General features: G+C 36.6%; 1 protein-coding gene across 1 annotated transcript in view; it reads right to left on the reverse strand.

Moving 5' to 3' along the window:
• Positions 1-14,683, reverse strand: part of FREM1 (FRAS1 related extracellular matrix 1) — a 161,804-nt gene that overhangs the window by 69,507 nt on the left and 77,614 nt on the right. Inside the window, exons 16-20 of the mRNA XM_058301883.2 lie at positions 12,312-12,564; positions 7,442-7,636; positions 6,170-6,355; positions 4,824-5,020; positions 677-899 (exon numbers count right to left, since the gene is read on the reverse strand). Coding sequence (XP_058157866.1) covers positions 677-899; positions 4,824-5,020; positions 6,170-6,355; positions 7,442-7,636; positions 12,312-12,564 — 1,054 coding nt within the window. The remainder of the gene's footprint in view (positions 1-676; positions 900-4,823; positions 5,021-6,169; positions 6,356-7,441; positions 7,637-12,311; positions 12,565-14,683) is intronic.

Consider the following 14,683-nt stretch of genomic DNA (forward strand, 5'->3'; position numbering starts at 1 on the left):
CTGAGGAGGAATGGTTTGGGTTAATCTGCTGGGTTCTGAAGGACAGTATTGGCTAGCTCAGTAAAAGAGGTGATGCACATTTGAGGTCACGAAGCTGAATACATGTACATAGAAAGGGATTCTAGAATTGCATAGTTACACAAACATTTAAAATTATTGTTCTATATAAAAAATGGAACGAGATTGGTTTTAAAAAAAGAGTAATAAAAGATATTCTGGCAGCTATCCTGATGTGTCACTTCCCCAAAGAGCAAATGATCTTCTCTGAGAGAGTTATTATATGTGGTTCTATATTTGTTTCAAATGTGGGAAGTCTGACAGACAAATTTTTTAAAATTTAGTTCCATGATCTCAGTAGGGTAAAAAAGGATTTTTAAATGATGACATTAAAAGCAGGGGCCAAAATAACAAATTTCACAAATATCATCTTTAATGATACTTTGAAAAGGAAAGGAAACATGCTATTCCCTTTGCAATTACCCACTATTTCTAGAATGGGCTTCATGCCTTACATTAGCCCAGAGGAAATCCCTGAGGGTTAAGTGAATAAAGTAGGTAAATACTATTTCTTCACCCTCTATTTCTGTCATTTATTATTATTGTTATCTTTTCTGGGTTTAATCATTAAATTATCATCCTTAATAACAATAATGAATAGAAGTGGAACATCATATACCAGTCTTGAGACGTTCCATGGAAAAGCTGTGAACGAGTTCATGTCTCTGGTCAGGATGGACTGGATGTCTATGCTGAGGAAAGTCTTTGCTAAACACCCCATTGAGGAGGAGGCCGTGACGTGGATGATGAGTGACAGTGAACACCAAGGAGTCCTTGGGGAGATCCAGGTCAGTAGCACTGATGATAGAAGAATCCAGCTCTTTCATCCCCCCCTCACACACCTACATAAAAATAAGTCAGAAGAATCAGCTGTGTGCAAAAGAAAACTTGTGCTTCTTTTAGTAACCTGCACAGACGATTTCAAATATCCTGTGAGAGTTATTTGTAATAAGTCCTAGAAAGATATTACTGGTTTAACCTGAACTTAAAAGAAAAACTATTAATTTCCCTCACTTTTGTTCTGAAGATTTCAAAGCAAGTTATTAATTTCCATGAAGAACAAATGATATGTGATTTTTTAAAATATATTTTAAACGTTTTATTTTGAAAGATTTTCAAACTGAAAGGACAGTTGCAAAAATAATGCAAACCCCATATAAAGAAATCCAAATAGCCCCATACCCATTTTGCCACCTTTGTCCTATCATTTTCTACCTATCTATCTATCTATCTATCTATCTATCTATCTATCTATCTATCTATCTATCTATCATTTACCTATCTATCTATCATCTATCTACCTTCTGAACATTTGAGAGCAAGTTGCACACATCATTCTCCATGAATATATAATACTTCCAAACAAGGATATTCACTTATTTAATCATCTTAAAAGTGCAGTTATCAACTTCAAGAAATTTTACACTGATATGAAGCTTACATTCTATCTTCTTTTTTTTTTATGTCCCCATAATGTCATTTTAATTACAGAAGTTGTAGGCTTACAGAAAAAATACAATGTTCTCATAAACCTCCCCTATTGTTCACATCTTGCATTAGTGTGTTATCTTTGTTTCAATTAATGAAAGAATATTAAACTAGTACCATTAACTGTGGTCCATAGTTTACACTAGGTATATTTTTTTCCTATAGGAATATATGATTTTAAGAATTTATATTGCTCATAATGCAAAGGTCTAGGAGAAAAAACAATTGAAAACCTTCTTGCTTTCTAGAAGTCACAGAGAAGTTCAAATGTAAAACTGAATCTAGAACCTTCACTTTCAGATGCCAGTCTATCATCTTAACTCCCTGGACCTCAGTGCTTCCACGATTCTTATCTTTCTAACTGTTTTAGAAATGGCACAAATATCTGCTACACACACACTGGGAGTATTTGTTCTTTGTTATTTTTGTCATTGCAGTAAAAACTGTATTTCAATTGCAATCAGCAACTATTGAGAAGGATGCTTCTGGATACACAGTAATGTAGGTTTCAATTTTGGAACCCTCATCTCTCCCCAATCCCCACACTTCCACACCCTACTTCAAACTTTGTGATTCTTCAAGCATTCATTTCATGTCATGTAGGATCTTTACATTCCATGTGGGATTCTTTCATTTCACATGGGATCTAGTCATCTACAACTTGATGTTATCTTACTTAGCTGTCCTGATAATTTTATTTCCATAGTGAGAAAAGGGAGAACAAAGAAACATTTCTGCATCCTATTTGGAATACAGCAAAATCTTACTAATGGTACATTCACCATATGCTTGTTGTGAACCTGCAATATACAAGTCACTGTGCTGTATATCTGGAGAACACAAATATCTTCATGAATCTTAAGGTGAAGTAAGACTTGTCCATCAACAACTATAATGCAAGGGAGAAAATGTCTAGTGCAAGAACAAGAACCACAAAAGAGGGAGGAAGCCAGGAACGTCCTCATGGCTGAGGAGGCATTTAAGCCTTGAAGGACTCATCTGGTTTAGTGTGTGAAAATGACCTTTCTTTTCAGCCTCTCTTATTGATTTTGTAAGGAGCCCTCCTGCAAGCTGATCCTGCAAAGAGAATTATTCACCATTTATGATACTTGGACAAAAATGAATGGTTTTCTTTTATCTGGCCCCCCTTTGTAACAACTAAGATGGCATCTCAGTTTAGTGCACAGTGTTATACTTATGAAATCATCCTTGACAGTTAACTTGTCTTTTTCCCCCAAGGACCTTAAAGCAACTTAAAAATATATTCTATAATAACTATCCTTCTGCATAGAGCTTAGAACTCCCTGACTCACTCTGGCAACTTTCCTCATTTAAAACATGGTAAACTAGTTCACAAGATTACTGGAAAATTTTATAGAAAACTTCTGAATTCTTTATGCAGATCTAATCGTTCACTAAGATAATAACCATTAAAGTTCAGGACAATATACGCAAAACACAGCAACCTACTAGTAGACAGTTTGGGAATAAATTATAATGACTCCAACTAAATTCTCAAACATTTTTGCACCACAGCTTGATGGAATTCCAACTATCTACAAAAGAAATACTTTCTTTTCACAAGAAAGCAAAATAAATACGGCTATTTTAAAAATCACCTGAAGCTTAAAATTAGCTCTGCCAATAACATATGGGGTTCTATATTTGTTATCTTCCAACAAAAGAATGAAGAGGTAACATGCATGCTTATTTTCAGAGAAGAGCAAGGGACAATTTCCCAGTGGCCTAATTATTTAAGAAGTCCAAATTCTAGACAGATAAAGACAATAGAGATAAGTATGGAAGGGATCATTTGTAGTTTTTTTCTCATTTATAATTGCTAAAGGACTCTCCAGAGAAACTTATGTGCCAATAAAAGAAGAAAAGCAGGAGCTGGCTCTTAAACCTCATTTGAGGTAGCTCTTGGATGGTTTTCAGATACTGTTAAGATTAGGTAGAAAATTAGAATCAAACAATGATTTTGCATTTAGAATGCAATGTTTTTATTATAAAATAAAGCAAAAATGCTTTCAAAATAGTTAATATTTGCTTTGATCATATCATAAGAAGTATGACAACATAATAACAATAACAGTAATACTAATGGTCCTATTTGATAAGGGACTAATCTGTGCAACCATCTTGATCATTATGACTGCCCCTTAAGGAAAAATTGATACACATTTTGCAGATAAGGAAACAGAAGCAGAGAGAGAAATTACTTGCCCAGGACCCTATAGCTGGTAAACGGCAGCACCCAAGCCCTCGGATTCTAAAGACTTGCTCATTCCATTAAACCAAACATTTGCTATATATATGTCTGAATTAAAAAATCCTACATATAAAATAGCATTGTTTAAAAAGAATTATGTGCTGAAAAGGAAAGGTTTCCACAATACACAACTAAGTTAAATGAAAGTAAAGTACAGAATAGTAGCTATAGAATCCATTATACATAAGTAAGAACATAAAGAAAATCACACATGCACACACACAACACTGGCATATATTTTTGCAGAAGGAATTACTAAAACTCAGTCATTTGGGAGTGGAAAGGGAGGATTTCATATTTCACTTGGTATGGTTCTCAGCATTCAAATTTGTTTAACTATCCTCATTTAGTATTATTTTCTAAAAGTAACAGGTGTTTTCTGAGGAGTGATATTATGGACGATTTAAAATAAATATTTAAACTTTAAAAACTAATGTTATTATATGAAAATATTTTAAAAACCACCTAAAAAGAATGCCTCAAACTACATTCTATCCATCTCATACGTCCTCATAAGTAATTATAATTTAAAAATGCCTTTGAGTATGACGAGTTCTTATCATTATAGCATTGCTGTGGAGCCCATTGGCCTGGGTGAAAATCCCCACCTGCCACTTATTTACAAACTCTGTGATCTTGGGTCACTTAGTTAACTTGTTTGTGCCTCATTTCTTCAATTATAAAGTGGGAATAATAATACCACTACCCCCAAAAGCCTGTTGTAAAGATTATGCATAAATATATACATATAAAAGACTTGGAACATTACCTGCAACCTAGTAAGTGCTCCATATATGTTAGCAATTATTATTACCATCACCATCAGCATTATCACTAGAATATTATTGTTCAAGTGATTTCATTACATGACCTAGGTACTGCCCCTCTCATTCCTCCAACTTAATATGTTAAGTACACTTAGACAGACCATGCAAATGGACTAGGTGAAAATAAAAATCAGAAAGTGACAAGAAAAAAGCAAACAATGCTGAGATCTCTTTCTTACAGTAATATTCTGTACTATAAAGTCAGGAGCTTCATCATTTGTGGGGTTGATTATAACGCAAAACGGTACGTCCAAGGAGCGCTGCTTCCCATCTGTGACATACACTGAGAACTGGTCGGCAGTTGGTTCTGTCCTCACATGCCTGGATTGCACATAGTTAATGTGCAGAGCTTCCATGTCTTTCCACTGAAAAGAAGCTAGAGCACACCATATGGAATAGGTAAATCAAAACATTTTCCCAAGCTACTGGTCCTTCGTTCTTAACCCAACAGCCCATTCCCCGCAAAGCAAGTACGATCATGGCAGCTGATACAAGCATCAGCTATCAGGGGCTGCTATAACAACTTCCAACCATCAACATAAAAGCAAATATCTATAGATCACAAGGAAGGATTAAAATTTGCTTGGAGAAAGGAGGGAGATAACAGCTAACTAAGATGCATAGGGACTTTATGGCTGCTCTTCAGATATTTGTAATCAGTGTCAAACTGATTAAAAACTCCGCTTCTGCATGAGCAGTTTTTTCCATGCGTGGGTAAGTAAGAAGCCAACTCTTTCACATATAGGCAAGAGTCAGCTCATCATCTGCCTACTTTAGGTATATATTAACCAGAACTGGTTGGATTAAGTGGATTTAGTTGATCACTGGTTTGTTATTTCAATGTTGCCTTATCAAGAGAGAAAAACTCTAAGTTGTGCATTAGGCCACAGGAGAAATTGGTTAATATTTAATGTGATTAATCATAAATACAGCATCTTTCATATTGAAATAGGTATGTATCAAAAGGCTTTTCAGAGAAGCATTTACTTCTAAAGTATTGTCCTTGGAAGACCTTGTTTTTTCTTTCTGTTATCATTTTGGTTGTTTTGTTTTTGCCTGAATTACAAAAGGTATTTAGGTATCGGAGTCAAATTATGGTTTCAAAATTAATGTCATCAGCTTCAACATTTCAGGATTTCTCTGTTACACCAATGGTATATTTCCTAACCCTTTCCATCTGATAGCTATTAAAAATGCTTAAAGGTTATAAGGATGAGACCTTGTAAGCGCCTACCTTATTCAATCAAATTCCATGTTGCTATGAGAGCCTTTTAACATTAATTCTTCAATATTTATTCTCATATTTCATAAGTGAAATTTCCATTTATTTTATATTCACATACATGGAAAAATTCAGAATGATAAGGCAAATAAAATTCTGAAGTATCACCTATAATAATAATAATTCCTTGAATGTAGATGGCACTTTAATATTTTTGATGTGTTTTCCAATTGTTAAGAATGATCTGACCAATCATATCCATAAACATAGCCGAGACATCACTGGTAGGAAATCATGACTTACCTACACTTATGCCTATATTGCTTTTTTCAAAACCCGCAGAAGGGAGTGTGTTTTCAAGGTAACCAAACTGTGGAGGAGAAACCAAAACAAATTCCAAGTCATCTGCTGCAGTGTCAGGGTCAGTGGCGGACAAATGGTTAATGGTAATGGCTGCTGAGAAACTTTCATCTATAACGAACATGGTACCTGCATACAGATAACAACACAATTATGACTTAGTGTGAAATCCTCTAATCAGAATAGTGAAGACAAAAGGGAGTGATTGAGATTCTAATTCAGAGAAGTCTTCCATATGTAAATATACTTTCATGAGAGGTGTTCATTTCCTTTGGCATAATTTTCCTAACAGTGGAAATATTCAGCGGTATGGGTAGAATTTAATTAGAGTTATGGAATTATATATTTTTCGTGTACAAGCAAGCCAGACAACAATGGAAAAACAGCAGAAATGCTAAATGCTCCTGCATAGCCCTTTAGTCATTCTCAGGGAACTCTGATTTCCCTTGTGTCACTACGGAAGTGACAAATGAAAATAAGAATTGCCAAACTGTTTTAATGATAAGCCACTAAATGTAGTTTATGTACTCTTCAAGATCAGTTGTTACCTCTGTTTGTCAGAGCGTTAATTGCCTGAGAGCTATTATGAATTGCTCATAACGAATATTCTTTTCATGCCTTGGTGCTTAATTATTCTGCTGGGATAACACTTCCTTTCCAGAACATTGCTTGGGAGATAGTTTGCAAATTACAATAACATTCATGCATATGCTTGTATTTTTTTTCCTGAGAGATAGAACATACACATAATGCTTATGAAGAGATGACTTTCTAAAAAGCAACTAAGGTTAAACATACATCTATGGTCTCTCTGGTATGCTTGTTCTATTCTAATAGAAATTATTATGGATGAAATAAATTACTCTCTCTCCAGAAGGCAAGTAATATTTTCCCATGTGAAATTAGAAACAGGGTATTTGAGGATTCCAATGTTATCCTCCTCCCAATACACACACTCTCTCTCCTCTCTCATGTACATGCCTGCCCTCTCTCTCCATAGAAAATTATCTAAACTTTCAAGCAAAGAAATTATTTTGCCCCCTAATCTTTCATAGATTGGGAATTTTCCACAGGTTTGTGTTGAGGCAATTATTGGAAGGCAATTCTGTATTGAGGTTTTCTATTTTGTCTGTAAGTAAAGGTTATTTCACTGATCCACAGATGGAACACAAGGTGAGGTAACAGGACTTGAACAGAAAAAGGTTTTTTTTTTACCTATTGTAATTGAAGGTGGCTGATTATCCACTGGATATACTGTGATGTTGAGATCATACACTGGAAAAGACTCATGAAGAGGAAAAGATGAATGAGATCCATTGTAGCAACAGCCACTCACAAAAGGGCCAGCTTCTCCATCTGAGACCACCAACGTAATCGTGTCAAAACAAGGTACCAGGCCAATCTCACCACCTGGAAGAGGCAACGATAGCTGAAACCTGACTTTTTAAAAAATATCCAGAATACCAAGATGAAATCTATGAATACATCTTCTGTAAGTGTAGAATGGTAAAGAAAGTAACCTATGTAAACAAAATGTAAAACCCAATTTTATCACTCTGAAATTAGTTATGAAAATAATGCAAAAAACGCTTGCCCATCTGCTGCCTCTGGTGAAATCTCTGCCAGTCATCTATTACCATATGGAGTGGGCAAAACGGGCTTAACAAGGATCTGACAATTCATAGATAAACAAGGGAAAGACACAAAGTTTGACTAGTGATGGTTTCATTCTTCCTTCATAATGGCTTAGGCTAAGGACCAACCTCGGGGAGAGGAAGAATGCACTTTTGTCCCTTTGGTAATTGTCTTTCCACTTGAATGAACCACCTTAAATGAATCTACCACCTAGTTATGAGAACAGAAGCTAGAGAGGTGAAATTCAAAGGTAATGCACATTTTGATAGGTGAAATTCAAAGGTAACGCACATTTTGATCACTTATTTAGGATGTTCCTAATTATATATCAGCCATGCTGTTAAAAAAAAAAAATACAGCAAGAGTACTTAGGAAGGAAGTGACATTTATTTTAGTATTCTTCTCTGTACACTTTAGGGCTTACCCCTATGGAATTCAAAATGGTCCCAAATTAGACAATAAGGAAAAGAAGGAAGATATCAGCCAATATGACATCTGCCCCTGTGTTAACAATAGCATGGTGCTAGGAGTGCTCTCTATCCAGGACCCAAAAAAGTGGTGCAGATGTGCCATTGTAATTCTCATAAAATACTAAAGTGCAGATAGAGAAGCAATTATGCATGGGGTTTGGATGAGAAGTGGGCACAAAAGAACGGAGACATCCTCCCTTCTAATCAGACATTTTGGACAAATCTACAAAAGTATTGCAATTTGCATTGTTTTTCATGCTTAAAATAATGCCAAGGAAAATGTAGAGCTGATATTATTGAGCAATCAAATGATTAAGTGATTAAAGGATCAAATGATTAAAATGATTAAAGGATTATAAAAAATGAGAAAAGAAGACAAAAAGAGAAATAGATACAGAGGATGGCACAGCGAATGGACACAGCAAAAAACCAGCAGGGCGGGAGGAGGAGGAGAGAGAGGGAAAGGAGGAACATAAATTTTTTAAAAATGGGAAATTATGAGTTGTATATACATTACCACAATCAAATGTTTAAAAAAATTAAAAAGAGGCCTCATCTATTCATTTCTATAAAAAACAAATTGGCTTAAAACATTCATTTATTCATCAGTCATTCAATTGATAATCTATTTAATGCTTCTTATGTGAGAGTGTTCTGGGGGCTCAAGCAGTAAAAAAAGGCAGACATTTTGAAAAATATGAAAAGATTTTCTAAACATCTACCTACGTGTCAGGCACAGACACAGTCTAAGGAGAGAGAAAGAAATGATGTATGATTAGATTATCATACACATATATATGCATTAGGTGGAACCATATGAAATTGTGACTATAAAGCCATTTTTTACTTATAAAACGGCAATTTCATGGAGTTTAGCCTAATTATGTACAGGATGGAATGAGAATGGGGGTGTTGGCTGACAGTGACGTGGGCGTGAAGCACACGTGTCAGAGAAAGTCTTCCCAGACTTGCTGGCTCTGTGCTAAGCATTAAAGGATGAGGAGGAGTTGACCAAGTAGACAAGGCAGAAAGAGAAGGGCCTGCAGGCAGCAGAAGTGGGTAAGAAAAGTGGAAGCCAAAAGTTATTCCAGGAAGGGAAGACCACTTCCCCTGCAAAAACAAACAAAAAAGCAAACAGCACATTCTGAAACAGTAATTCAGTACAATGGAACATAGGATCAGATTATGGAACGCTTTTTTACTTTGGTAAGAAGTTTCTATTTTATCCTTGGTCAGGGGTCAGTGAACATTTGCTATAAAGGGCCAGATAGTAAAATATTTTAGGTTTTGCAGATTAGACGGTTTCTGTTGCAATCACTCAACTGTCCTTGTAGCAAGAGAGCAGCCCTAGGCACTCTGTGAGCAGATCAGCATGGTGTGCTGGTGAGCCACATTTGGCCTCAGTCTGTAGTGGGGCACCTGCTCTAGGGGACAAGGAGCCACAATTTAAGCAGAAGAGTGGCCTGATCTTTTAAAAAGATCCTTCTGATATCAGCATAGAGAAATACTGGAAAGAGCAAAACCAGGACCCAGGAGGCCAGTTGTGAGGCCACTGTAATAGCCCAGGTCAACAGCAGAGGAGAGCCTAACCCAAAGCAGGGAAAACAATGAGGAAGGGGTGGATTTTAGGAGAAAGAAGTGACCGATTGGATGTGGGGAGTAAAGAAGAGGGAGGAAGCCAAAGATGCCTCCCAGAATTCTGTCATGAGCTACTGAGGAACTGCAGGGCCTCTGGAGGAGGGGGGTCACTGTGGAGAACGGTAATGACTATTGTCTTGCACATTCCTGAAATGGAGAATTCCTCTAAGCATTTAGGCTAATGGGTGTAATTCTGCCAAACAGACAGTGCTGGAAATCATGATTTGAAAGTCATCGACACAGGTCCACAATCTCTTGTCATGCAATTCCAACATCCAAATGGTTCTAAAAAAGGGAAAGTTGTTGTTACTGTTTAATTCATTTGACAGCAAAATCTATCTTACTGGTCATGAAGCTATCTATTGTCTTTATTTTTTTCACGAATGTGAATATTTCTATGTTTTATCGCAGAAACCTTAGCTTGTTTGACTACAGGGCTCTGCTTAACACCCCGCTGGAGTGTTAAAATGCATGTTCTGTGCTGGATTACTTTCTTAAAATCCATAATTTTCAGAATTCCAAAATATATCTGACCCCAAAGAGGTTGGCTAAGGCCTTTTTAAACCTGTAAATGTATTTCAGTGGAAACTGGGGCTATTATCCAAGGAAACTGGGCAGTAAGAGAACAAGAACCTGAGGAGGAAACCAGAATAAGTTCAAGAGACTAAAAATAATGGCTGCAGAAAGAGTGGAATAACAGATGTTACAGATGAGTTTCAATTAATATCATTTGATTAGTATGAAACATTTCTTAGAGTAGAGTTAATCAAGACACTAAAAGGACCACAAGAGTGGAAAGATTCTTTATTTTGAAATGTCTAAGGGCATGATCTATACTTAAAAATGTTAACCATAGTGTGATTTAAAGGAAAAGTTTTGAATGACTTCACTTTTAATGCTGGTTGAATAATGACTTAATAGTGTACTTTTTCTAAAATGAAATATTCTTCAATCATTAAAATGTTGTTAAAATAAATTTATAACATTTAATAAATATTTTAATAAACTTTTTAGGTGATAATATACATGAAAAATGTAATCTGCAAAACCGCATTTATAACGTAAGTACAACAGTTAAAATTATGCTAAGAAACACTAAAAGAAAATGCTATGATACTAAAATATTAAAAATAGTTATTCTGAGGAGGTGTAATAAAGTAATTTTTTCAAAATTTTATTACACTTCCCTATACTTTCCAAGTTTTCTGCAATGAGCATGTATTATTATTATAATCTTAGAAAGCAAATGCAATAATGTAGACAAAATCATTCCTGGGTGGCCTCACTAATCCGTATGTGGAGGCAAGAGCTAGACCAGATAACTCACTGAAACTTCAGATCCTACAATACTTAGCTAACTGGTGATTAGTAAACTTTCTTCGCCCCTGCTCCCACCCTCACATTGCTGTTTTTGCTGTCTGTGTCCATTCGCTGTGTGATCGTCTGTATCTTTTTCTTTTTTTGTCTTCTAATCTTTCTCTTCTAGGATTCACCGGATTCAATCCTGGGGACGTCTGATGTAGAGAGAGGTCAGTTGCGCCACTTCAGTTCCTGGTCTCTGCTGCACTTCACCTTGACTCTCCCCTTCGTCTCTCTTTTGTGGCATCATCATCTTGCTGTGTGACTCACTTGCACAGGAACTGGCTCACTGCGCGGACACTCAGCTCACCACACAGGCATTGGCTCACCACGTGGGCACCCGCACAGGCACTCAACTTACCACGCAGGCACTCTGCTCGCTGCACAGGCACTTGCATGGGCACTTGGCTTACTGCACAGGCACTTGGCTCGCCACACAGGCACTGGCTCACCATGCAGGCAAGCTTTCTCTTCTTTTTCACCAGGAGGCCCCAGGGATCGAACCTGGGTCCTCCCATATGGTAGGCGGAGGTCCTATCACCTGAGCCACATCCGCTTCCCTCAGTAAACTTTTAACAATAATGATATTGTTATTGTTGGAAGCTTTTGTCAGGCATTTCTATAATGATTTATGGATCCATAAACTATAATAATCCAATAAAGTCTTCTGAAAATTGACTGAAAAGGAGGTGAAGAGAATCACAGGGTGAATTGAAGGCTATGGGATAGCGCCAACAACAGAAGAAGTAATGCCCTCTCTTTCACCACTCTTTGAAATCCATTATAAAATGGAGATAAATATTTCTAAACATGGTAATCATACCAGAAAATTGAGATACAAGCTGCTGGTACTGCTTTTTTAAGGGGAAGCAGGGATTAAGACTGTTAAATTATAGGAACCCACAGCAAGGGGTGAGGTTAAGACTCTATTGTGTTATCTGCATTTCCTCACCCAAACTAGTCACAACACTAATGCCACTTACCTGTGTGTTTGTACGTCACAGCTCCTGAGATAACATCTCTCTGAGAGAAAAGATCTGTTGCAATTCCAGCTTTCCTTACCACCCCATGCTGAGGTTTTTGCGCAACTACAAACATCAGTTTCGAGTCATCACTGTCTTTATCGGTAGCAAAAAGGTATTCAGAGGTGATGATCACCTCTTCGCGCTCTGCGCAATGCATCATGGGGAGGAGGTCAGCCCTTAGGACCGGTCGCTCATCATTTACAGGCAACACCTAAGCAGGAAAAAAAAATGTATGTTTCCAAGGAAAAGAAAGAAATGACAAATTGCCCAACTGGCAACCCATAGCTCATAGTTGGCATGACAGGCATTTTCAATCTTTCAGACATATCAAACAATAGATATGGAATGTGGCCAGGCAGTCTGCATCTTTTAACTTTTCCCGCATGAGCCATCTTGCAAGAAACGACCCACGTGAGAGACATTTTAGGTAAGAATGGGAGAGTATGGTTATGGTTTGGGACTCAAAGCTCTCATTTGTTTCTAGACAGACAAATATAAATGTAATATAAAGCCTTCTTTACCAAAGCCCCTATCCTCCTTTGTTAAATTCACACATGTTTTAGAGGAAATCTGATTCTGGTGGTCTGATGCATTTACATTTACCACTTCAAAGTTATTTTTATTTCAAATTACTTGGTGATTACAAAGCTTTCCTCTACTCTCAACTTCCTGCCACCCAGGAAGTTACTCGAGACTTACAGTAAGCAGCAGTTGCATTTCAAACATTTTGAATTAAATTTGAAACTCCAAACCATCAATCAATGCCAGACTTCAGCATGACAAAACGGTTTCCCCTTGTTGTCATGAAAATAAAGCTCCAAGTAGAAAGGAAAGAAAAGCAACATGGGATCACATTGGCTCTTTGAATTTAGCAAGAATATGTAGAAATTTGAAAATTTTAAATGGGAATAAAGGGTATTCCTCCCCTAAATTCACAGACAAAACTTGGTTTATGCTGCAAATTTATTTGTCAATCTGCTCTATAAATACTCTCAATCCTGTATTTCCTTTGCCCACACTTCAGCCATGGTGAACTTTTAAAAATGGGGATTTCATCAAATCACTGCCCTGCAGAAACCTTCAGTGGCTTCACTGTGCTTCTCAGAGGATCCCCCTGGTCTTATGCCATGATATAGGGTGACTTCAACACTTCATTCCCTTGTCGCCCTTCTCAGGGCCTTTGCATCATTCTCTTCTGCCTGCCTGGAATGCTCTTTGCTTGGCAACTCCTCCTTCAGGCACCAGTTATGTGAATTCCTCAGGGAACTCTTTCTTGATCATTCAGGTTAATTTAGGGGCCTCTGTTATTTACTCTTTTTTAGCTCCCTCTTTATTTGTAAAACATATCCAAATTTTAATTTATTATTTTGGTGGTAATCTGCTTAAAGCTTGTCTCCATCCTCACCTGTAAGCTCTAGAAAGACAAGGACCTTGTTTGTCTTGTTCATCATCATATCCCAAGCATCTAACCTAGGACCTGGCATGTAGAAGACACTTGTTAAATGTTTGTTGAATGAATGAATGAAATTCATAGATCCCAGTTACACTGCTACTTAAACAAACTAACAACTCTAGAACAAATATATGTAAAATTATGTTGAAACTTTCCTTTAATAGGGATGAAGTGACAGAAGCCCCAGGCTTATTATTTATCTAAGTAATAAAAGATACAATATTCTATTCTCTATTTTCTATTGACTTATCAGAAAAAAAATATCTTTGTTCAAGTCCTCTGAGTGGTTTTATTAAAGATCCGTTTTTTACTATTTTTGACTATGTCAAAGAAAGCTCACTAGTAAATTCAATGATGACCATCTTAAGCAGTTCCTTACAAAAGAGCCTTTGCTTTCAAATGGATAATAAAGCCCAAAGGCAATAGAATTACGAATATTCATCCCAGATTTTTAAAAAATCACAAATACTTATCCAAAAACAGGCTGTACCTCTGAATGGCATTCAAAAACCATGCCCTTTTATTTAAAGATTAACAATAAACAGACTGCTTTCCCAAAATTCACAGCTTATTGTTTTGTATAAGAAGATGGACATGGATGAAAGATAGTTTTATTTCCCCTCAAATTTGCTTTTCAGAAATAAAAGTAACTTAGAGAAACTTTCTCTATATGGAAGTATCTGCCAATAAAGAGATTTTCCTTTTTGAAGATTAAATAATATACTCCTCTTTATCTAGACCTCAAAGGCTATCATGAGGATTAAGCGGGAAAATGAATGGAAGGAGCTTGCATTGTACCTGGCATGGAAGAGGTACTCAGGAAATGTTAGCCAGCATCATATTTATAGCCAGTAGGTAATTCACAATTGCAGGAGTG

This window comes from Dasypus novemcinctus, chromosome 8 (genome assembly GCF_030445035.2).
Source record: "Dasypus novemcinctus isolate mDasNov1 chromosome 8, mDasNov1.1.hap2, whole genome shotgun sequence".
Lineage (NCBI taxonomy): Eukaryota > Metazoa > Chordata > Mammalia > Cingulata > Dasypodidae > Dasypus > Dasypus novemcinctus.